Source organism: Pelophylax lessonae (assembly GCF_965119305.1).
Source record: "Pelophylax lessonae genome assembly, chromosome: 4".
In the NCBI taxonomy this organism is placed as follows: Eukaryota; Metazoa; Chordata; class Amphibia; order Anura; family Ranidae; genus Pelophylax; species Pelophylax lessonae.
The window spans coordinates 146259655-146285906 of NC_138771.1; the positions used below are offsets into that span (position 1 = coordinate 146259655).

Consider the following 26252-nt stretch of genomic DNA (forward strand, 5'->3'; position numbering starts at 1 on the left):
GTACTACGTCTGTCAATGAGCTAAGAGAAAAGGATTTTACGGTAAGATTTTACAAAAACCATTTTTCTCTATCGCTCATTGACAGACATAGTCCTCGGTGATTCAACACCCTTGGGACGTCCCAAAGCAGTACCACAAATGAGGGGTGGGAAAATGGAAATCAAATCCAATCTAGAAGGCCCAACCGGTGCCAACTAGAAGTTTACAATGCTCATCCTCAATGATGAGACTCAACAGAAATTTTTCAACAGAAAAAAACCCCCGAGGTAGACCACCGGTCTCCTCAAATTGCGGCCTGCAAAACCTTGCGGCCAAATGAGGCATCCGCCGATGCCATCACATCAATCTTTCATCAATCAAATTTTGTAAAGGTATGTACTGACGACCAGGTGGCCGCCTTACATACCTGGACCACTGACGCCTGATGGCGATAGGCCCAGGAAGTACTGAGCGCTCGAGTGAAGTGCGCCCTAACAGGGAACGGAGGATTCCGACCCTTAATAGAATAAGCCTGTACCACCGTCTGACTGATCCATGTAGATATGGTCGCGGCAGACACAGGCAACCCCCTTCAAGGGCTATCCATGATCACAAAAAGTGAGTCCGTCTTACGAAAACAAGTTCATAGTAGTCAAGTGTATCCTTCTGAACCCCATCCAAGGAGTGTAATGCAAACTCCCAAGGATGGCTAGTCTTAGGACACGGGGAAGGTAACACAATACTTTTATTCAGATGAAAAACTCTGAAAACCACTTTAGGAAGGAAGGATGGATTCGGAAGAAGAACCACCTTATCCCTATGAACCACCAGATATGGGGAACGACAAGATAATGCGGCCAGTTCTGACACCCTGCGTGCAGAAGTAATGGCCACCAAGAAGGCCACCTTCTGGGATAATGTAAGCAAGGGAATCTCCCTAATATCTTCAAAGAGAAGTTTCTGAAGAACCGACCACACTAAATTAAGATCCCAGGCGGTAAGGGTGCGCGCACTGGCGGAGCCAGATGTCGCACCCCCTGGATGAAATTCCGCACCAAGGAATGATTAGCCAAAGGTTTCTTGAAAGAAGATTGCTAAAGCCGAAAACCTGACCCTTGATCGTGCTCAAGGATAGTTTCTGCTCAACCCCTTGTTGCAGACAGACCAAAATTCGGGTCACCGAATAGGTATGTGGGGGAAATCCAATAGATTCACACCATGCAATATAAGACTTCCATGTGCTGGAAGTCGCTTTCCTTGCTTTAACTAGAGGTAGGAATAACTGAAGCTGACACTCTCTTGTCCTACAGTACCTGGGTCTCAATGGCCAGGCCATTAAGCCAGCGACTGTAAAGCAAGATGGAGGATCGGTCCCTGAGACCGCAAATCCTCCCTGAGAGGAAGTCTCCAAGGAGCGTCCGCGACTAGCCTCACCAAGTCGGCGTACCAGGCTCGACGAGGTCAGTCCGGAATTTCCAAAATAACTGGAATTCCCTCCACCTCTATCCTGCGAAGAAGTTCCTGCAGAAACTTTAGAGGATGGAAGGCATGCCGTAGCCGATACTGCCCCCACGGGGCGATCAGCGTTTCTGCTGCGTCCGCTAGAGGATCGCGGCGCGAGCTACAAACCTCCGCACCTTCCTGTTAAGCCAAGGTGCCAACAGATCCACATCCGGGATGTCCCAATGAAGGGACAGCTAGTGAAAAACCTCTGGATGAAGAGGCCATATGCGATTGGATCCGAATCGGGCTGCTCTAGAGCTGCTCGATACAGTAAATCAGACAAAATCTGATCGCTCTCAGTTCTGATACCCTTATTGGTAATCTGGATACTATCGGAAGAAATTACTTCCCCTGGTTGAGCATCGGAGACTTCCTGGTCCGCTCGCTCAACCGGATCCGATTGTCCAGGGAATCGGAATTCTGATTCCATTAAAAAAGAATCTCCTTCAGGAGAATTCGGGTATGAGACTGGGTATACGGTACTACCTCTAAGAAGGCCACCATCAGTCCCAGCCAATTGACGGACAGCAACATCCGAATCGTTGACTGAACCTTCTGGAGTTTCTCCGCAAGGAGAAACGCTCTTGCCCAGGATGTATCCAACCTTAGGCCCAGATAGTTCAGTCTCCTGGTGGGAACCAGGGATGATCTTTGAGAAAGCGAAAAAACGCTGATGTCCTGCGATGATGGGGATATAAAGATAGGCCTCCTAAATGTCTATGGACGCCAGGAAATCCCCCTGATGCAGGGAGGCCACCACTGTACGGATGGACTCTATTTCTTCCCAAGTCCAGATTTGGACGCACCTTGCCCTCTTTCCTGGGCATAGTGAATAGGTTCGAATAGAACCCCTGAAACCGTTCAATGTTAGAAGGGAAGAATCGCACCAGTGGAAGTGATCGAAACTCGATCCTGTGTCCTCCAGAAACCGGTGAAGACATCCCCCCCCACCCCAGAGATGGGTAGGGGCGCATCAGGCTGTATCTTCAGGCTTGGCTGAGCCGGACTTTTTGTTTAGCCGACCAGCGCCCTTTGAAACCCCTCTAAAGGGGCTTTGGAGGGTTTCGCCTTATCGCCCGCCCTCGCGGAACGAACAACTCTTTATGAGCAGAAAAGGAAGGTCCTCGTTGTTACGAGGTCCTTTTATCCTAACAGTCTGTGGCAAGACAGCAGGTGGTACCGTCTATCCTATAAAGAGGAATTCCTCAAACGGATAGCACCTAGCCATGCGTTTGGAAATAACAGGGGTTCGTTTCAAAACGACCCCATTTGGGTAAAGGAAAATCCTTCGCCCTTTTGGTAGGCTAACAAGTACCAAAAAGGAATCTCAGTCTCAGCTACCTCTGCCGGTGTAACCTCAAGACTAAAGGTTTCCCGGACGGACACAACTAGTGCATCCACCACTCTTGTGCTATGGCGGAGGCAGAAACGTGCTCCTCACTGCTGAGGAGATATTACCTGAGACAACAGCCCCTGAAGTATCTGATAAACAATAGGGGTAGGCGGGGGTCGCTTCTTGACCCCCGTCCCTGACAGGCCACCTCCACCCGGGATACCAAAGACTCCAAAACTGCCGATAATGCATTAAAAACAAGTGGGGTACTGGAGGGTCCTGCGGCCACCTTGAGGGGATCAGGTGGGGATACCTATGCGGCAGGGTCAATGATTATACAAGACACTTGCCAGCAACAAAAAATGACAAAGTAAAAAACTTTTTTTTTTTTTTTTTTGTGTCCCCCAGTCGCAACAGCGCCCCTCAGTGTTACCTGCCTTTTTGGACCCGAGAGAGAGACCCCAAGGCTCATCCCTGATGCACAGAAGTTTTCATCAGCTTCCTCAGTGCTTGTCTTGTTACAGACAGGAAGTCTTTGGCCCTATTTCCTGGGTAAAGGAGGCGGCTCCGACCCTTAACACGCCTGCCGGCGCCTCCCCCTGGCTCCATGAGGTGTTTGAGTCACCTCAAACATGGCCGCCCCCATGCTGGAGACACGAGGCTACACCAAAATGGCGGCCTTGTGCGATCTACCAGACAATGGCGGCGGCCTGCACAGAATAGCGGCATGTCTGCAGAAGGATCTCGGCCTCACAACCCTTCACCCTCATGGTGGTCAGCATGGTCGGCGGTACCGGACCCTGGCGGGCCGTATGCGGTCCGTGGCCGTCGGGAGGCATCTGCTTAGCTGGAGGAATGATCTGGAATGCAGTATACATGTATAGACATCGCCCTGTGGCTTCTGACAGGTAGGATACCTTATACTATCACAGTAAAGTTCCAGTACTGCCACTGACTACAATCATTTTCACATTTTTACAATTAGATTGTCAGCTCCCAAACCAAGCCTCCTGGCTTCTTGTACACAAAAATCACACTCAATTAGGGGGATCTGTGACATGTTATAGGATAGAGGGGAACCCATCCTTACCATTACAGAGAGGGGCCCGCGTTCACAAGACCCGTCAGGGGGAAAGGGGGAACATACTACTCACCATACCGGAACCAGGCGGGCGCCAACTCCTGACAGTACCCCTCTCCACCGAGGTAGGAGGGCTGTCGACCAATACGGACGCCGTGACTCATGGTCTTTGGCGTTTCAGCGAGACGTTTAACTCGCAGGGTCAGTCCCCATCCAGTGGGACTATGTCGCGGCCGACCCAGCGTGGAGCTATGGCCTGCACGCGCTCGTAGGCTGAACTGGGGTGACCACTGGATCTCAACATCCAGCCCGTCGCCCAGTTCAGCTTTCTTGCTTGAAGATCTCACAGGAACACTGGAGAAAAAAGCTGTCTAAAAAATCTTTTCTAAGAAAAAAATCCTGCCAGGACCGAAGATCCCAGCAAGGTATCTAGGGTCCTTACTCCTAACTAGACAGAAAAAAAACTGATTTGCTAGAGCAGGAAGTGAGAGGATATACCCTCTGGGACTGCCCCTAGGGTGTGGCCAGAACGTTTTCTTTCCTGTCTAGTCCTACTCCTGTAGAGGGCAGCATAACCCGAGGGTGTTGAATCACCGAGGAATACGTCTGTCAATGAGCGATAGAGAAACACTAATTCTTGCCGATGTAGAGCCTAAATAGGCCACATGAATGCGCACCTAAAAGAGGAAATCCAGTTTCCTGTGTAAAAATAAGTCAGCAGCTACAAAAACTGTAGCTGACTTAACAGCCACTCGCCTATCTCACGATCCAGCGATGGGCTCACCCAGCCGTTCTCCACTCCTGTTGTCTGTCTCTGGCATGTTAACTGTGGGTATCTGGCTGTGACAGCTTGCGGGAGTCGGGTACCTGTCAAAATCATTTTTTTTTTTTATTAAGCAATGTGCTGTTTTTTACTTCCTAATATGAGAAGAGAGCCCTGTGTTGGTTTACCAACACAGGGCTCTCTTCAGTAATGTCGGCGATAGGTGGGTGCTGGCGATCAATCAGTGGCCAGCACCCGATGATTGGTTGGTGCTGCAGCCAATCAAAGCACAGCTGGGGCGTGCTCCCTACCCTGACGCATGGATCAAGTTGTTAATAAAACAAAAATTATGGAACAACAGAGGAAAACTTCCCACATACATGGCTACATTCCAGCGTAGAATCGGAAGTGATGCAATGTGCTTGTGATCTTCTAGTCACGCCCTATGCCGACATATGTTTGGAGTGCCGAGGAGGTTTTGTGCATTGTTCATAAGTCGGTTTGTTTGAGTAGATCTCCATAAAAAATGGATTTTTGTAAGATCTTACTGTAAAATCCTTTTCTCTTAAGCTCATTGACAGACGTAGTCTTCTTGATTCTCAAGAGCTGGTTATGTTGTCTCCGCAGGAGTAGGACTAGGCAGAAAGACAAAACGTTCTGGCTCCACCTTAGGGGCAGTCCCTGAGGATATATCCTCCCTCTCTCTGCTACAGGGAATCAGTTCTGTTTTAAAGTAGTACAGAGAATTTAACCTAACCCAACTCAATGATAGAGGGGCGGGTACTACGTCTGTCAATGAGCTTAAGAGAAAAGGATTTTACGGTAAGATCTTACAAAAATCCATTTTTCTCTATCGCTCATTGACAGACGTAGTCTTCTTGATTCTCAAGAGCTGGGACATCCAGAAGCAGTGCCACAAATGAGGGGTGGGATTGACAAAATCAAATCCAATCTAGAAGGCCCAACCGGTGCCAAACTAGAAGTTTTAAAGGCTCATTATAAACAAAGAATGAGACTAAAGAAAAATTTTCCAACGGAAAAAACCCTCGAGGTAGACCGCTGGTCTCCTCAAATTGCGGCCTGCAAAACCTTGCGGCCAAACGAGGCATCAGACGATGCCATTACATCAACTTTATAATGTTTAGTAAAGGTATGCACCGACGACCAGGTAGCCGCCTTGCACACCTGGACCACTGACGCCTGATGGCGAAAGGCCCATGACGCACTAAGTGCCCGAGTGGAGTGCGCCTTAACAGGGAACGGGGGCTCCCGACCCTTAATAGAATAAGCCTGTACTACCGTCTGTCTGATCCATCTGGAAATGGTCGCGGCAGATGCAGGCAACCCCTTTTTGGGTCCATCTGGGATCACAAAAAGTGAATCCGTCTTGCGAAACTAGTCTGTCGTTTTCAAGTATACCCTGATCGCCCGGACCACATCCAAGGAGTGTAAAGCAAACTCCCGAGGATGACTGGGCTTAGGACACAGAGAAGGTAATACAATTTCTTCATTCAGATGAAATTCTGAAACCACTTTTGGTAGGAAGGATGGATTCGGACGAAGAACCACCTTATCTCTATGAACCACCAGATATGGTGAACGACAAGATAATGCGGCCAGTTCTGACACCCTGCGTGCAGAAGTAATAGCCACCAAGAAGGCCACCTTCTGGGACAACGTAGGTAGAGGAATCTCCCTAATATCTTCAAAGGGAGGTTTCTGAAGAACCGACAACACTAAATTAAGATCCCAGGGGGGTAACGGCGCGTGCACTGGCGGAGCCAGATGTCGCACCCCCTGGATGAAATTCCGCACCAAGGAATGAGTAGCCAAAGGCTTCTGAAAGAAGATGGCTAATGCTGAGACCTGACCCTTGATAGTACTCAAGGCCAGTTTCTGCTCAACCCCTTGTTGCAGAAAAGCTAATATTCGACTAATCGAATAAGACCGAGGACGGAACCCCAAAGGTTCACACCATGCAATGTAGGACTTCCATGTGCGATGATAAATCTTTCTGGAAGTCGCTTTCCTTGCTTCAACTAGAGTAGGAATAACTGAAGCTGACAATCCCTTGTCCTTCAGCACCTGGGTCTCAATAGCCAGGCCGTTAAAGCCAGCGATCGTAAAGCAGGATGGAAGATCGGTCCCTGAGACAGTAGGTCCTCCCTGAGAGGAAGTCTCCACGGGACGTCCGCCACCAGTCTGACCACGTCGGCGTACCAAGCTCGACGAGGCCAGTCCGGAGCTACCAGAATTACTGGAATTCCTTCCTCCTCTATCCTGCGAAGAAGTCTTGGCAGTAACGCGAGAGGAGGGAAGGCATACATTAGCTGGTATTGCCCCCACGGGGCGATCAGTGCGTCTGCGGTTTCTGCTAGAGGATCGCGGGAGCGAGCCACGAATCTCTGAACTTTCCTGTTGAATCGTGATGCCAACAGATCCACATCCGGGGTGCCCCACCGTAGGCACAACTGGTGGAAAACGTCTGGATGGAGGGACCATTCCCCCTGATCCAGAGTCTGACGGCTGAGATAATCTGCCTGCCAATTCTCCACCCCCGGAATGAACACCGCAGAGATAGCTGGAACAAATCGTTCCGCCCAGCGAAGAATGCAAGCCACTTCTTTGGCCGCTCGGACACTCTTGGTGCCCCCCTGGTTATTGACATAAGCCACGGCCGTGGCATTGTCCGACTGGATCCGAACCGGGCTGCCCTGGAGCTGCTCGGTCCAGTGAATCAGACAAAGTCTGATCGCTCTCAGTTCCAATACATTTATCGGTAACCTGGATTCTTCCGGGGACCAAAGTCCCTGGACAGATAACTGACCGAGAATTCCTCCCCATCCGGATAGACTGGCATCCGTGGTCACTATCGTCCAAAATATTGGCAGAAATGACTTTCCCTGGCTGAGCATCGGAGACCGAAGCCACCAGACCAGAGACTCTCTGGTCTGTTTGCTTAATCGGATCTGATTGTCAAGGGATTCCGGATTCCATCTGAGAAGAATCTCTTGCTGAAGAATTCGGGTATGGGACTGGCAAATGGGACTGCTTCGAACGAAGCCACCATCAACCCCAGAACCCTCATGCAAGTCCGAAGGGAAGACCAGCTGTTGGACAGTAACAACTGGACTGCTGATTGAATCTTTCGGAGTTTCCCTACCGGAAGAAAAACTCTTGTCCTGACTGTGTCTAGAATTAGACCCAGATATTCGAGCCTCTGGGTGGGAACCAGAAATGACTTTTGCTGGTTCACCAGCCACCCGAATTCCTGTAAAGAAATCATAGTAATTTCTATGTTTTGTAGCAAGGTCTGAGGAGACTCTGCATGAAGCAGAAGATCGTCTAGGTAACCAAGGATCGATATGCCTCTTTGGCGCAGAAGTGCCAACATTGGGGCCAACACCTTTGTGAAGACCCGCGGAGCCGTGGCGAGACCGAAAGGTAACGCCACAAACTGATAGTGGTTCTCTTCTACGGAAAAGCGTAGAAACCGCTGATGTCCTGCGAAAATGGGAATGTGAAGATAGGCGTCCTTGATGTCTATGGACACTAGGACATCCCCTGGATGCAGGAAGGCTGCTACTGTGCGAATGGACTCCATTCTGAATCTTCTTATGTTGACAAAAGAATTGAGTGCTCTTAAGTCCAGAATTGGACGCACTTTGCCCTCTTTCCTGGGTATTGTAAATAGGTTTGAATAAAACCCTTGAAACCGTTCTGTCCAAGGAACGTGGACTATCACTCCTTGTTGTAGTAAATCTGTGACTGCTCTCCGCAGATCTTCTAAACGATCTGAGGATAGTCGGATATTGGAAGGGAAGAATCGCGCCGGTGGGAGAGATCGAAACTCGATCTTGTACCCTGACCTTATGACTTCGCAAACCCATTTGTCCGGGATTCTGGAAAGCCATGGATCCGGGAACCGGCGAAGACGTCCCCCCACCCCAGTTATGGGTGGGGGCGCACCTTCAGGCTTTGGACGGCTTATCTTCAGGTCTGGAGGGGGCGGGCTTTTGGTTGCCCGACCAACGACCCCTGACGCCTCCTGCAGGAGCTTTGGAGGACTTAGTTTTTTCACCCGCGGGACGAAAAAACCTCTTGTGAGCAGAAAAAGAAGGCCCTCGTCTTTGACGAGTTCCTCTACCTTTAAAATTTTGCGGTAAAAAGGTGCTCTTTCCACCCGTGAGATCCTTAATGATCTCATCTAAGTTGGCTCCAAATAGACGCTCTCCTGAAAAGGGGATATTAGCCAAAGCTTTTTTGGAACCTTGGTCGGCTAACCAACCTTTTAGCCACAGTGTACGCCTGAGAACCACTGCTGAGACTGATGCTCGCGCCAATAATGGAGTGGCGTCTAACGCCGCATCACACACAAACTTTAACCCCTGTATCATTTGTTCCAACAAATCTGATACCGCCTGAGGGACCTCTTCTAAGTCCCGGCGTAACCACTTGGTCCATTCAGTTACAGCCTGCGAAACCAGACCAATAGCTATTATAGGTCTGAAAGCTGATCCAATCAAGGAAAACATGGTGCGAGACATAGCTTCTATCTTGCGATCCACTGGATCTTTAAAAGACGGAGCGTCTTCTAAAGGAATAACCGTGGCTTTATTCAATCTAGCAATTGGTGAATCCACCACAGGTGGTTCTGTCCATTTCTTAATGAGGGTTTCCTCAAACGGATAACGCCTGTCAATGCGTTTAGAAATAGTAAAAGTGCGTTTTGGCAGACGCCATTCTTCTTCGATTGGATTGCCAAAACATTTGGGCAATGGAAAAACCTTCGCCACTTTGATGCGTTTTTTAGTCCCAAAAGGGATTTCAGTTTCAGCTATTTCCGATGGAATACCCTGTAACCTTAAGGTCTCTTGAACAGATACAATGAGTGCGTTTACCAAGGCTTCCTCTCGGGCTATGGCGGATGCCGAAACATCCTCCTCACTGTCTGAAGAGACAGGACCCGAGACCCCAATCCCAGATGAAGTACCTGCAACTACAGAAATGGGCTCAGAGTCTGAATCCGAGGTTTCAGATAATATGGGTTTAGGCGGGGGTCGCTTTCTCGCGCCCTGTCCCTGACAAGCCACTTCCACCCGGGACACAAAAGTTTCCATAATAGCTGACAATGATTCAATTGTCAATGGGGTGCTGGAGGATCCCGCAGACCCCTCGAGGGGATCCGGAGGAGATACATGAGTGGCAGGGTCCATGTTAATTCAGGACACTTTTGCCAGCAAAACAAAAAAACTTTTTTTTTTTTTTTTTTGTGTGTCTCCCCCTAGCGCAATAGCGCCCCTCAGAGTACCTGCTTCTCGATCCCACAGAGAGAGAGAGGGACCCCCAAGGCTCACCAACCGATGTAGTGCAGCTTCCAACCAACTGCAGTCAGCGTCTGTCTTACACAGACTGGAAGGAGCTGTTTGCTTTTTCCCGGGTAGAAGGACGTGGCTCCGCCCCCTGTGTACGCCTTCCGGCGTTCCCAGCTCTCCACGAGGTAGCTGGGCTCACAAAACATGGCCGCCCCCATAGAGGAGACATAAGACTCCAAAAACATGGCGGCCGGCGTGACCTGAGGACATACATGCACTAGGTCTACAGCAAAATGGCGGCGGACCGCCGAAATCGTTTTCCCAGCACATCCACCTGCATTTCTGCTAAGAGGCGATATATGGATCTACAGGAGATACACTACAAATAAGGTAGGATTATACCTCCTATGTCTGCTGTAATGTTACAGTCTGCTGGGTAGAGTGTTAGCTCTTAAACCAAGTCCACTTCCCACAAACACATGCTGTATTACAAGGGGGACTTGTAAGTATCAGATATATACTGACCATATATGGAGGGGCCCATAATACATACTGCCTCATAACAAGGAAAAAAGGGAACGTTTACTCACCATACCGAACCGACAGGCACCCTCTCTTCACAATACCCTCTCCACCGGGGTGGGGGTTTGTGGACCACTCCGGACGCCTCGACTCTCTGGTTCCTGGCGTCCAAGAGAGACTTTTAACTCGCAAGGTCAGTCCCTCCACTGGGACTCCGTCGCGGCCGACCCAGCGTGGAGCTCTGGTCTGCACGCGCTCGTAGGCAGAAACCGGGGTGACCACTGGATCTCAACATCCAGCCCGTCGCCCGGCCCCGCATACTTACTTGAATGTGTCGCGGCCGACCAAGCGCAATGCCATGGTCTGCGCGCGCTCGTAGGTCGGCTGGGGTGACCACAAGTGTCGCCCAGTCCGGCATTTTGCTTGAAGATCCCACAGGAAAAAACACTGGAGAAAAACTACCTAAAAAAATGTCTTTTTCTTAAAGAAAAAAAGTCTTGCCAGGACCAAAAAGATCCCAGCAAGGAACTTAGGTCCTTACTCCTGACTAGACAGAAAAAAACTGATTCCCTGTAGCAGAGAGAGGGAGGATATACCCTCAGGGACTGCCCCTAAGGTGGAGCCAGAACGTTTTGTCTTTCTGCCTAGTCCTACTCCTGCGGAGACAACATAACCAGCTCTTGAGAATCAAGAAGACTACGTCTGTCAATGAGCGATAGAGAAAAAAACTCTTATCCTGCATTAAATCATTCTTTCGGGATTATAAAAATTATTTTTGTTGCCATCTTCTTCTGGGTCGTACTTTGTTTTCAATCATGTGCTTGCTCATTTGATTTTTTTAAGGACAAATTCTGTACTGATTAACCACTTAAGCCCCGGAAGATTTTACCCCCTTCCTGACCAGGGCCTATTTTGTGATTTGGCACTGCGTGACTTTAATGGACAATTGCGCGGTCGTGCGACGCTGTACCTAAACGAATTTGACGTCCTTTTTTTCTCACAAACAGAGCTTTCTTTTGGTGGTATTTGATCACCTGTGCGATTTTTTTGATCATGCGCTATAAACAAAAAAAGAGCGTCAATTTTGCAAAAATAACAATATTTTTCACATTTTTTTTATATGAAATTCCCCAAAAAAATGTAAAAATCGAAATTAACATTTTAGGCCAATTTGTTTTATGCTACATATGTTTGGTAAAAAAAAAAAAAAAAAAAAAAAAAAATCGCAAAAGCGTATTTTGATTGGTTTGAGCAAAAGTTATTGTGTTTACTAAGGGAAAGATTTTTGTCATTTTTTTTGTTTTTGGCAGGGATCTGCGATTTTTTTGCGGGACTGCAACATTGCGGCGGACAGATCGGACCCTTGACTGACATTGACACTTTTGGGGTTATCAGTGACATTACTACAGTAATCAGTGCTATACATATGCACTGTTACTGTAAAAATGACACTGGCAGGCAAGGAGTTAACTTTATTTGAGAAGGAGGGGTAAAGTGTGTCCCTAGGGGCGTGTTTCTAACTGTGATTGGATGTGGCTTGAGGTGTAAGAACAGAGATCAACGATCCTACATAGCAGAACCGTATGATCTTCATTCTTACACAGGGAAGAATGACAGGCGGCTTTGTTTACATTAGCCGCCTGCCTTTTTCCCGCTGTATCGGACAATCGCAAGTGCCCGGCGGACATCGGGCCCGCCGGCAACACGCGCGGGGGGGGGGGGGGGGGGTCCGTGAGCGAGCGGGAGCACGCCGCCGGTGACGTGCGCTCGATCCCTAGAGCCTCACAGGCTAGTGAGGGGATGACCGCCGCAGTAAATAGTTGTACATCGGTCGGCAAGTGGTTAAACGAGAATCGTTTGTTTTGCCAACAGAAACATTTTAGGAAATTTTCATCTGAACAGTGTACAGAATCAGCCGTTTTGGGGTAGATACAGGCATGAGTGTGCCATTGGCTGGGTATCATCCACTGCCCAATGAGAACCCTGTCATTGAGCACAGTGGGGAGACTCCCCAATCTCAACAGCCAAACCTGAGAGACATGACAGCCCAGCTGAAAATCATGGCCCTGCTGATAAGCAGACAAAGCCCACTATACTTTACCTAGCACCTACCTTGTAGGGTGCTACACGTCTAACAAAATATTCAACATACTGAGGGATGAGCAGGTTATCAGAGAGCAAAATGTATAGTCTGGAACTCGACTCTTGAACAGCTTACCAACAGAATGGCTGAAAGTCAGTGAATTTGGCCCATCCCTTCTCCTCGGGGGTCGAAGTCTCAGGAGCAGATGCATCCCACACACTCGAGCCAACATCAATAGCCACACATGGGGTTGGAGGCTTAGAGTTCACTGGTTCATCAAACACTGCACTCCAGCCGGTCTCTAGAATACAAAAAAAAGCTGTCACATAAAAGCAGCACCAAACGTGACTAACAATGAAGGTGATCCTAGCAAGATCTCTGACAGAGGAGTCAAAGTAATTATTAGAATAGTTGTCCAAGAGCCAAGGACCACTAGTGGAGAGCTTCAGAAAGACCTGGAATTAGCAGGTCTGATTATTTCAAAGAAGACAAACAATGCACTCAATGCATGCTCACCACGCAAGACTCCATTGCTGAAAAAAAGCATGTTGAAGCTTGTTTAAAGTTTGCTGCACCTCTGGCTCCTAACTCTGTGGAGCGCTTCTTGATCTCCAAAAATGCAGATTGTATTCTCTCCTCGGTGTACCTAGGTATAGTTTGCAGGTCAGGGGAGGGTTGCCCCCAGCTCTTTGCCCCCTGGAGAGCAGACATTCTTTCTCTTGAAGAAGATGACTGGGAGGAGGGGCTGGGCAAATATGTGTCTAGGATGATCTCGGCTAGGGACCGTTTTATCCAGCTCAAGTTCCTCCACAGGGCGTATTACACCCCTCAGAGGGTGACCAGAATCTACCCCGGCAGCTCGGATGTGTGCCCTAGGGGCTGTGGTCAGGTTGGCACCTTCGTTCATATGGTGTGGTCTTGCCCGGTGGTCCAGGCCTTCTGGCAAGTAGTGGTGGCTGAGATGTGGGGCTAAGGGATTTCCTCTGTGACCCTCGACCCCAAGGTGTTACTGCTGGGCATCTGTGAGTCAGTCTCCCCCCGGATACATGTGCAACTGTTTACCTTTTATTTTATGCTAGGAAAAAGATACTGATGGGGTGGAAATTGGTGGACCCTCCCCGGATCTCCTGTTGGAAAACATTGGTCGACTCTGTTCTGCCACTATATAAACTCACCTAGATGGGCAGGGGTTGTCCACAGAAGTTTAACAAGGTTTGGAGTCCTTGGCTGGGATCTCAGGCGGTACTGTGATGTCCTGCTCTTCTGGGCCCTGCTTTTACGCTGTCTCATTCTATTGCCACCTGGCGTTCCTGCTGCTTTCCTCTCTTTGGCCCCTCCATCTCCTGTTTTGTTTTCACGGCTTCTCTATTCCTTCTGCCTAGTCCCCTCTTGCTTACCCACTGGAGGTCCCTTTCCCTTGGACAATGTGCCTTACAATTTCCATGGGTTGGAGACTGTACGGGTTATTTATGATGTGTTCCTTTGCCTGTAATTTTCCTATTTTTGACTGTACTTTGCTACTGTGCACTATTGGTTTATGATTTGCACCCCACCTGTTTTGATATAGAATTCATATGTATACTGTGCTGTTCATGTTGTTTGAAACATCAACAAAAAACGTTTGTTAAAAAAAAAAAGTTTGCTGCACAACATTTAGACAAGTCTGAAATACTAGGTGAAAGTCTGGTCAGATAAGACCAAAATTGTACTCTTTGGATGCCATAATACACACGTTTGGAGGTCAAATGGCAGTGCACATAACCCCAAAAACACCATACCAACAGTGAAGTTTAGAGGTGGGAACATCATGGTGTGGGGCTGTTTTTTCTGCATACGGTACTGGCAAACTTCATTTAATTGAAGGAAAGACGAATGGAAAAATGTACCAAGACATTCTTGATAAAAATCTGCTGCCATCTACCAGGATGTTGAAGATGAAATGACGGTGGACATTTCAGCAAGACAATGATCCCACACACAAAGCCAGGGAAACGCTCAATTGATTTCAAAGAAAGAAAATAAAGCTGCTAGATTGGCCCAGCCAATCACCTAGAAGAGTCTCATGGAACCTTCAAGATTTTAAGACGGTTTGTGTGAGAAAATGGGCCAAAATCACACCTAAGCAATGCATGCGACTAGTTTCTCCATGCAGGAGGCATCTTGAAGCGGTCATTAACAAAACATTTTGTTACTCCATTTTTTTTTTTTTTTTTTTTTAGCACATTTTTTTTATATCAAGAAGAACTCTATTAAACTTTGTGCAAAGAAAATAAAACCAAGACAGAGTCCAGGGCAGGCACGCCCGCAGCATACATACAGCAAACAAATGAAGTAAACATCCTGCATACAGTCAGTAACCAAATAAAAAGAGACTATAGCACTCCGAGCACCCGAACAGGCAACCCTCATCGTCCTCTGTACAAACAAGGGACAGTCCCGCCCCCCACAGAACCGCAAGTGCCAGACCATACAGAAGTGCCAAAGATTACACTCACAGCCCACCAGCTACCAGTCTGTCCAGCACCAGATCCACAGGGCCAGCCCAGGCACTGCCAGCCAGGGAGCCCATAGCTTTTCAAATTTACCCGGGCTGCCCCTGTGTTGATAAATGTATTTCTCCAATCTAAGCGTCTCCCCCATATGGGCAATCCACTCCTTAATAGAAGGGGGACTTTTAGAGATCCAGTGCCTCAAAATCAGTGTTCTGGTCTGAGACAAGGCCCTGAGAACGACTTGCTTGGTAACCTCAGGGAACTGGATCTCACCCATAATTTCTAACAGGCATAGCTTGGGATCCTCTGGCAGAGTGATCCCGAACGCCCCGACAGAGTGTCGAGCACCCCCTTCCAGTATACGTGAAGTTTCGGACACCGCCATAGAAGATGCACCAAATCCCCATGTTCTCTCATGCACCTAGTACATAGAGGGGTGTCTCTCCTACCCATCCTATACAATCTTGCTGGGGTGTAGTGAGTCCTGAAAAGAATATAAAGCTGCGACAACCGCTGTGCCACATTCAGAAAGCTTAGCTGTACCGCCTGAAGGGCCTCCTCCCACTGCTCATCCTCAAATGAGCCAACATCATGTTCCCAAGGAGCTGACATACGCAGGGGGTGTTGTGCCAGAAATGAACCCAAGAGTAAGGAATAGCAGTGTGATATGAACCCCTTAAGGGAGCCCACCTCGGACATAAAATGAAACACAGGAGCGGGGGACTGTACCCACTGATCCTCCCCTACCTGGGCCCTGACCGCATGACGGAGCTGCATGTAATAGAATTTCATAGAAATCTGCAGAAGAAACGCTCCCCTCAGTTTATCAAATGAATGGTGTCCCGTTCCGAAAAGTGTCTCAGGTGGGAAACACCATGCAACCTCCACCTGGCGCCATAGGGCACCTTGGCCAACTCAGGGTATCTAGGGTTATCCCAAATTTGACTGAAGCTAGTGAAACCCACCACCTGCTGAAGCTGTTGGGCCTTATTCCACGTTTTCTGCATGAGGACATACGTAGGGAAGAGTTTGTTGGATTTACTGAATCGCTGGGATTCCAAAAGAGCCGCCACCTCACCCGGACCCACAGTGTGGGTCATGAGGAGTGTAGCAGACTCCCCCCCCCACCACACCCCATAGCCCGGGCCACATGCTCCAACTGGGAAGCTAAGTAGCACAACCATGGATTAGGGAGTGCCAGACCCCCAAAGTCCTTAGGTCGCTGAAGGTGCTCCAACTTGATCCTGGGGTTCTTAGACAACCACAGAAGTGACCTAAAAATGGAGTTAACAATGCGGAACACCCTCAGAGGAATGACCATCGGAGAGTTATGAAGGACATAGAGCAGTTGCGGCATGAGAATCATTTTTATCAGGTTGGCTCAACCCGCCAAAGACATGCGGAGCCGGGACCAAATTTTCACCTTTTCCTGAAATCTAACCAACAGAGGAGTTATGTTAAGGCGAGTAAAATCTAACGGGTTAGGGGTGACCTGTATGCCCAAATAGCGGAATTCACTGGAAATGGGAATACCAGCATGCGGCAGGGGCTGGTCGCCAGGTACCACATCCAAATACATCAAAGAGGACTTAGTCCAGTTAATAAGGAGGCCAGAGTAGGAACCAAAGTCCGTAATAACAGACATCACCTCTGAAAGGGACTGGGACATATCGCCTAGTATGAGCATGGTGTCATCCGCATACAGCATGATTTTTTTCCTCTAAGGTACCGTATTTAAAGCCCGCAATCTGCTGGTTAGATCTAATAAGGGCAGCAAGTGCGAATAACAAAGGTGGCATCCCTGTCTAGTGCCCCGGTGAAGCGAAAAGGAGGGGGACATAGGCAAATTTTCCCTGATAGCAGCCACGGGGGAATAAAGGAGCTGAACCCAGGAAATTAATTCCTCCCCAAACCCAAATTTACTCATAACAGCCAAAGGTATTCCCACTCCACGCTATCAAATGCCTTCTGTGCATCTAAGGATAACAAAGCTCCACCATTATCTACCGGGGATTGCAGGTTCAAGAAAAGCCTGCAAAGGTTAATAGCCGTCGACTTCTGAGGCATAAACCTGGACTGGTCCGAATGAATGATAGAGGCAATCACCTGATTAAGTCTCAAGGCCAGGACCTTCGCTAGGATTTTAAGGTCACTCTGCAAGAGTGATATGGGTCTATAAGAACCAGGATCCAATTGATCCTTGCCAGGCTTCAGCAGGAGAATAATATTAGCTATACACATTGAAGGGGGCAACTGCATGTTCTGTTTCGCCTCGGTAAAGACCTCCAGAAGATGCGGCAGCATTTCCTCCGCATATGTTTTATACACTTCAATTGGAATCCCATCCTCACCCGGGGCTTTAGTATTAGGAAAGAGGGAAGTGGAATGGTGCAACTCCTCCAGAGTCAGGGGGGCATCCAGAAGGCCCCGTTCGGACTCGGACAGGGACAACAACGGGACAGCCTCTACATATTCCAAGAGCTCCGCCATAGAGTGGGTCTGCCGTGACTGATCTAAAGACGGGTAGTATGATACCAGAATATCCATGACTATCAGGGTTATTAACCACACGACCCTCACTCCCCCTCAGGGTCCCAATCGATGGGGAAACACATAATTTCTAAACTTATTTGTTCTAGTTACTTTTATGTATGGCATGCATGGATTGTTACCAACATGTCGTGAAAATTTCAAAATTTCATGTCAATAGCACCTTTAGAAATATAGTTACCTAGAAAAATGGTGACGTGTTCAATATTTATTTTACCTGCTGAATTATATATATATATATATATATATATATATATATATATATATATATATATATATATATATATTTATTAATTATACACAGTATCTGACTAAAGTGAGTACGCCCCTCACATTTTTGTAAATATTTTATTATATCTTTTCATGTGGCAACACTGAAGAAATTACACTTTGCTACAATGTAGTGAGTGTACAGCTCGTACAACAGTGTAAATTTGCTATCCCCTCAAAATAACTCAACACACAGCCATTAATGTTTAAACCGCTGGCAACAAAAGTGAGTACACCCTTAAGTGAAAATGTCCAAATTGGGCCCAAAGTCAATATTTTGTGTGGCCACCATTATTTTCAGCACTGCCTTAACCCTCTTGGGCATGGAGTTTACCAGAGCGCCACAGGTTGCCACTGGAGTCCTCGTCTACTCCTCCATGACGACATCACGGAGCTGATGGATGTTAGAGACCTTGCACTCCTCTACCTTACGTTTGAGGATGCCCCACAGATGCTCAATAGGGTTTAGGTCTGGTGCCAACAAAAAAAATGTTCACTTGTAAAACTATTGCTGTTTTGGAGGTCGTCTTATGGTTGAACATCTAGTGCACCTGTTAATTTAAATAACACCAAAGCAGCTGAAACTGATTAACAACCCCCTCTGCTACTTAACTGATCAGATCAATATCCCACGTATTTAATTGACTTGATGCTATAGTCTGATTAAAAAGTGTTCCTTTAATTTGTTTGAGCTATATATATATATATATATATATATATATATATATATATATATAAACACACACAAAAAGTGGTCACTTCCCCCACCTATAACTGGTCTTAACAGTAAGGAGCACTGGAAGGGAAAACGCATGTCTAAAAAATGCCAAGGGATTTCCAGTCACTACTTACCAACCAGCTAGTGACCAACCGAATAAACCTGTAACAGTATAGGTTAAAAACAGGGGTTTAGTTGCACACATTTGCAAATACATGCGTAAGCTGCAGGCCCTGGCAAGGCACCCTGATATCTGCAGACCCCAACTCTACCTTTAAAGAGTCTCCACAGTTGCAAGGAACCTCCACCATGCTTCACTTTTGCCAGCAGACACTCATTGTACCGCTCACCAGCCCTTCGCTAACAAACTGCCTCCTGCTACAGACAAATTATTCACATTTTGACTCATCAGTCTAGAGCACCTGCTGCCATTTTATGCACCCCAGTTCCTATGTTTTCATGCATAGTTGTGCCGCTTAGCCTTGTTTCCATGTCCTATAGTACTGCAGGAAGTAGTATATTGCTCTCAAAATAGAGAGAAAAAGGCAGTTATCAAAAGATGACAAATAGACCATTATAACCCTCAAAAGTGCAGTTTCCTACACATGGAAATTGGAGGGAACTCTGACAGGAGTAGGTCTGGCAGGCCTAAAGCCCCAAAAGAATCAGTGGACAAAGTTTCTGAGAGTCAACAGCTTGCGTGACAGGCTGCTCACAGAACCGCTTCTTCAAGCACAGTATGCCCAGAAGCTGTGGAGGGATGACGCGCCCGCACCAGGAAGTGACGAGCGGGGCCGGTGCAGGCGCATTCTGGGAGAAGAGGACGCAGAAGAGGACGTGCTGGCTTCAGCTGCCCACATCCGAGATGGCAGCGCTGGAGAAGAAATTTTCAAGGTAAGTATTTCTTCTAAAAGGTAAGTGTGACCAAGGACAGTACAGAGGCTATCCATTGTGGAATGTACTAGCCCTGACTGTCCTGGGGGTATTTTGAGCTAAATTTCACCCCCGAGGCTGGAACTCCGCTTTAACACTAATCCAAGAAAGCAAGTCTCAGTTTTAACTGTGAAGAGAAGACTTTGAGTTGCAGGTTTGGCAGATCAAGTGGCTGTAAGAAACCCATAGTTAAGATGGCAAAATAAGAAAATGAGGCTTGCCTGGGCCATAAAGCACCACCAGTGAGCCACTGAAGAATATTTTATGGATCGATGAATCAAAATTTGAGACCTTCAGTTTTATCATGCAGGATTTTTGTACACTTGAGTAGGTAAAAGGATGGTTCCTTGGTGTGCGACACCAACTGTCAATAACTGATCAAAATCGCCAAAGGCTAAGGCCCAAGGCATACAGGCAAGGGGCGAAAGATGGGAAACCTTGACATGTCCCTCTCTGACGTTAGAAGGGCTCTGACAGGCTGTCATTGGTACAAACCCTGGCCCAAGGAGCCTCTGCTACAGCAAGTTAGGCCCAAAACTATACGTCTGCAAGACCTCCAGGAAATGGACCAACTCAAAGTCAAATGCCTTTTTGGCATCTAAAGAGGCAAGGACTCTAGTATGTTGTATCGAAAGATTAAAACCTGATGATAAAGTGTTACCAAACCCACAACAGTAAAAGCTGTATAAGAAGTAAAGCATGCTTGTAAAACTTACTGTGGAATCAAAGAGGTCAATCATCTGCATTGTGTAAAAAGGCCATTTGATCCTGGCTTCTCTGGATTCTCCCCTCCTATCAATGTCCCCTGATAATTTCTTGATAACACAGAGCCTATTGAGTCAGGCTGCACATGCTCAGTTTGGTGTGTATTGCTAGAAAGGTTTTTTTTTTCTTGTGAGAGTGCATGTAATCAGCACAGGGCCAATTAGCACTATCCAGGCAGAAGGTCTGGGGTCCTGCATCCTGATACGACAGTTCAGTGCAGTATAAAAACTCCTCCTACAAGCTTTAACCATTACTTGGCTGGACACTGCTAAAAGTCACAAGACTGCTCTGTTGATGAGAAAAGGTATTTAGCAGTTATTATTTACTAAAATAATTGCATTTCCATGTTCTGTGTATTGTGAGGGACCAGATATAGTGAAAATAGGCTCATGGGTTTAGTAACACTCTAGTCAGTACCTGGCTGAGGCCGCCAGTGAAGGAAAGAATACTATCTAAATGTATTTGAAAGAACCCAAAGAGGTATATAGCACCTAATAGTATTCCATGAAGCAAGTATCAATCTGATCGTAAAAAGGTGATAATTTATCCATGAACGGCCCAAACTTTCCCAATACAGTGCCTTGAAAAAGTATCCATACCCTTGAAATACAGAGATAAGAGAAATATATACTCCTTTAACCCAGAACTTAAAGGCATTCCATACAGTTAAAAAGAGTTAGTGGAGCCCTAATTAATCAACCTGTAATGACAAATAGATTCAGTAAAAGGATTCTGAAGCTTTTGGTCCATAACCCACTATCTGGACAGCATCCACAACTGCCCTGGGGTAGGAGAAACAGATGATTGCAATAGCAGGGGAGCATCTGAACAGAGAGAACTCTGCACAATAGGGCAGGAGACATGTAGACTAAATCAATGTGGGACAGGGACCTGTGCAACGCTGAGTGACAAGTAGATTCCCTACTAGAGGGATGAAAGTGTCCCCACGCTTTCAAAAGGGCAAAAAGCAGAGACCCATTGAGAAAGGTCTAAGGAGGAACTTGCAGAGGAGTGGAGTCTGTTTATATCTGGGCACAGAACCAGGTTAAAGTCTCCTATAAATATATCAACCTCAGTATTATAGGAGCACACTGTCTAAATCAAGGTATACAACACCCAGGGATCAGCCGGGAATGGTAAGTGGAGGCCAACAATTACCACATAAATATTCTAGATCAAGGCATGTAACCCAACATACATGCCCTCTGGGTCCACTTTAATATCAAAAGGATGGCTTGGCAAACGTTCTTGCACTAAAATGCTAACCCCATGAGCATAGCTAGAGTAGGTAGCATGGTAATGCGAGCCCACCCATGCTTTTGTAAGACTTGAAAAATCAGATCTGTACAGGTGGGTCTCTTGCAGGATGCAAGCATGGGGAGGTACCTTTGGAGAAAGTTGAATACTGCTCAGCTTTCAAGTTACCTTTTAGTAACCTCCCCTATTCAGTAACCGTCTGTGACACCATAACATTCACAAATATTGGTTTCAATATGGAACCCGCTAGCATGTTTAGATGGCAGGACAGAGACTCCACTTGTTTATCCACAGGGTCCGCAAAGGCCAGGGATTCTTCCACCTGAACCATAGTAGACTTATTCAGCCTGGAAACCGGGTGATCCACCATTGGTGGCACAGTCCAGCTCGTGGAAACTGCATCTGCAAAAGGATAATCGCTTTTAAAGCACTTATTCACCACTAGCATGTGCTTGATGCGCTGCCATTGTTCATTAAAAATATCGACAAAAAGCTACGGACATAGAAACACCTTGCCCAATTATTGGGATCTTCGGGAGCCAAAAGACACCTGCGAACCAGACGTTGTAGATTCATCTGCCAATTTTAAAGTTTTCCGCACTGAAACTATAAGTGCTTCCACCAAGGCGCATTCCCGTGCATCGGCTGACAAGGACAAGTCCTCTTTACCATCAGACTGCAAAGACACCGACCCCTCAGGGACGGGTTCATCTGCGGCGGCCATATCTGCCCCAGAATCTGAGGAAACTACCGAGGGAGGGGAAGGCAGAGGACGTTTGCGGCTAGCAACACTTTTACATACAAAATCTACCTTTGACACCAGGCTTTCCAAGACTGCTGTAAGCGCAGACAGGGGCTGCGACCCAGAAGGTTCTGCAGTAGCACCTAGGGGGTCTGTAGGTGAAACAGTACCTTGGGATTCCATATTCCACTGAAATAATGGTGTGTCACTTTAAAAGTTGCTAAAACGCGATCCCACCGCTAACTTAGCGGTATACCTAGTCCCAATCCAATACAATCTGATAGCAGAGTGGGTGAAGAAAACCTACAGGGGACCCCAGAAAACATTACCAAACCGCTCAGGAGACTTTCTGTGAAACAGAAAGTAAAATGTTCTGACATGGGAAATAGAATCACAGCCTGGATCATTGCTAGAATTGTGTGCGTCATGCCGCTTGCCTGTCCAGCGATCGTTGACTACAAGAAAATGGCCGCCTCATGCATTTCAATGGGGAACTAACAATAAAATGGCTGCCCACACATTCCAATAGGAGAATAGAAAGCATGAATCTACAGCAAAATGGCAGCCCCCACGGCGCGCCATGCGGTCTCCTGGACCCCCAGAGGGGGTCCCAGAAAAAAGGCATCAGAGGGTCCCTAGGAAGAGACCCCACCAGGATAAAGCCACCCCCACAGAGAAACGCAGCTGTAACATTTCCGCCCCCCAGAGGTAGGACCTGCTATGGGTAGGGGAAAAGACTTGGAGGGGGTAGGCCTAATATCTCAGAGGCCAGGAGAACCGAGGGAGCCCCAAGGGTCCAACTATTCCAGGGAGAGGGCCAACACCCACCCCGAGACCGTCAGAGGATTAGGGGACAGTATTGCTCACCATACCACAGTAACAGGTGGGTGTCACTCCAAACAGTCCATCTCCCACCCGGGGTGGGGGCGCTGCCAGCCAGGGGCTACGCTGCGACTCAATGCGTTCCAGGTCAATCGCGTCCCAGCGAGACTTGTCCACTCGCAGGTTCGTCCCCATCCTTTGGGGCTCTGTCGTGGCGAGGCCTAATTCTGGATTATAACCTGCTCACGCTCGTTGGGCAGGCTGGGAGACCGTAAGGTTCTAGAATATTCAGTCCGAAACCGGCTGTTGCTTGTAATTCTCCAGGAACTCTAACTAGTGAAAATAAAAAAAAAAATCACAAAAAAAACCCAAAATTTCCTATTAGCGAAGACCGAAGTCCCAGCAGGGAACTATGCTGTAGCAGAGTGTGTTGGGTTATGCCTGCAGGGACAGCCCCCATAGGCGTAGTAAAGCTTTTTCCTGCCTAGTGTCCTATTCCTGATTGGAGGAGCATAACCCAATGGTCTAAAGAAGATATGGAGCTGCGTCTGTCCATGAACGATAGAGAAAATCCTATTTTCTCTTTCATTCATCAATGGACACAGCGCTCCACATCATAACTCATAATTACTGAGAAGTCCAAAAGCAGTGCCAAAAGGAAAATGAAGGGTAGGGAAAATAGCCCAAGGCTAAACATAAGAGCCCTAACAAGGACACAAGAGCCTTATAACTGGGTCACAGGAGCCCCATCTGAAAAAAAAAAAATTTAAAGAAGAAGAACACCCCTCAAGAGGGAACAGCCACCCAAACAGCAGCCTATAAAACTTTGCAGCCAAAGGAAGCATCCGCAGATGTCAAAGTATCTACTTTGTAGAATTTTGCGAGGGTATGCAACGATGACCAAATGGCTGCCTTGCAAACTTGAGATATAGATGCTTGATGACGGAAGGCCCAAAAAGTACTCAGCGCCCGAGTAGTATGCGCCGTGACAGGGAAAGGTGGAACCTGACCTTTAACAGAATAGACCTGAGTCACCGTCTGTCTGATCCATCTGGAGATGGTAGCCAAAGAAGCGGCCTGCTCTTTCCTTGGTACGTTCGTAACCACAAAAAGTGAGTCTGACCTTCGAAAGGACTCAGTAGCTGCCAGATACATCTGAATCGCACAAACCACATTCAAGGTATACAAGGCAAATTCCTTGGGATGAGCCGGCTTGGGACACAAGGAAGGCAATACAATGTCCTCACTCAAAGTCAGTCACAAGTCAGAAGTCAGAGACAATTTTGGGCAGGAATGATGGACAGGGACGAAAAACCCCTTTATCCCTATGGAACACCAAATAGGGACTGCGACAGGATAATGCCGCCAATTCCGATACCCTATGGGTCAAGGTACTAGCCACTATGGAACGACCGATTATCAGAGGGCCGATATTCACTTTTGCCAATATATCGGTATCGGCCCCGGAATGGCTGATATTCCCGATATTCCAAATATTGCTCATGTAAGGGTAAAATGATGTCACATGGCATAATTCCATTTACAAACGTTATTGAATATGCCACTCACATATGTACAAAAGATATAAGCAATTCCACATTAGCAGATCTGCTGGCAGATCGGTATCTCTCTCACTTGCCGTAAGTAATACCTGGGTGATACCGCTCCGTTCGGCATCCATTACCACTCCGCCCCTCACCCACCCGAAACCGCTCCGTCTCTCACCCACTTGCCGTGACGGGTGATACCGCTCCGTCCGGCATACGATCTTGGAGGTCACGGCGTGACCTGGGTGTCACTTATGGCAAGTGGGTGAGAGACGGAGCAGTATCATCCGGGTGTCACTTACGGCAAGTGGGTGAGAGACGGAGCAGTATTGGGTGGGTGAGAGACAGAGCAGAGCAGGTGAGAGACGGAGTGGTATCGAGTGGGTGCCGGACGGAGCGGTATCACCCGGGTATTAAGTACAGCTAGTGAGAGAGATACCGATCTGCCAGCAGATCTGCTAATGTGGAATTGCTTATATCTTTTGTGAGTGGCATATTCAACAACATTTGTAAACGGAATTATACTATGTGACATCATTTTACCCTTACATGAGCATCCCCACATAATGGTTGGAGGAGGAGAAGGCTAGTCTCGGATCTTGACATAGGATGTACAAAATATCGGCCGATACGTTGTGACCAATATATCGGTATCGGCCCTGAAAAAACCATATCGGTCTATCCCTAATAGCCACCAAGAATACCACCTTCTGGGATAACGTAGGTAGGGGAATCTCCCGAATATTCTCAAACTTGAGATTTCTGGAGAACTGAAAGTGCTAAATTTAAATCCCATGGCGGCAAAAGAGACCGTACAGGTGGAGCCACATGTCGAACCCCGTAAATTAAGGTGCGAACTAGGGGTCGCTGAAAGAAGATTGCCAAGTCAGACACCTGGCCCTTGATGGGACTCAAGGCCAACTTCTGATTAACGCCTCGTTGAAGAAAGGCTAAGACCCGAGCCATAGAAAAGGAATGAGGATAAGCGTCAATCGACTCACACCAAGAAATGTACGCTTTCCACGTACAATGGTATATCTTGCTGTAAGCCTAGAACTAGCCTCTCCGGATCCGCAGACAAGACCCCTTTAGCATGAAGGTCTGCCCTCACGCATTAATCTTCACTGGTTTCTGGCCTCGTGGACCTCCTTCATGATTGTCAAGGGGATACACAAAATTATTCTTTTGAGGGTACCCAGAAAGGGGGGACAAAGTTTGTCCTTTTTCAGGTTTTTTTAGGTCCTGGGTCTCCCTTGTGCGGATTTAATTCCTGCAAAGGTTCAGGTGATGTCTGAACTGCCTAAGGTCCCCCATATCCCTGTCCAGGGAACTGAATTACCGATGTCTGATTTTAATTACTACCAGGGTAGTCCTTCCTCTGGACAAACTTCAGGATCCAAAGGCCGTGATTTACTGGCTGCTGTCACACTGAAAGTTCTCTCTCCCAATTTGCATACAAGTTCTGAGCCTGGTGGTATCCACCTTCAGGTGCACTAGTACACGTTTTCAAACGTGATTCCTCAAAAGGGTAACGTACAGCAAAACGTTTGGGGACCACAAAGGGTAACTTTGGTTGT

The 26252-nt window shown here is 47.5% G+C and overlaps 1 protein-coding gene across 2 annotated transcripts in view; it reads right to left on the reverse strand.

Moving 5' to 3' along the window:
* PPP6R2 (protein phosphatase 6 regulatory subunit 2) overlaps nucleotides 1-26252 on the reverse strand; it is a 367586-nt gene that overhangs the window by 103525 nt on the left and 237809 nt on the right. For both annotated transcript variants that reach the window (XM_082254944.1, XM_082254943.1), the window contains exon 18: nucleotides 12715-12880. In XM_082254944.1, the coding sequence (XP_082111070.1) occupies nucleotides 12715-12880 (166 nt within the window). The remainder of the gene's footprint in view (nucleotides 1-12714; nucleotides 12881-26252) is intronic.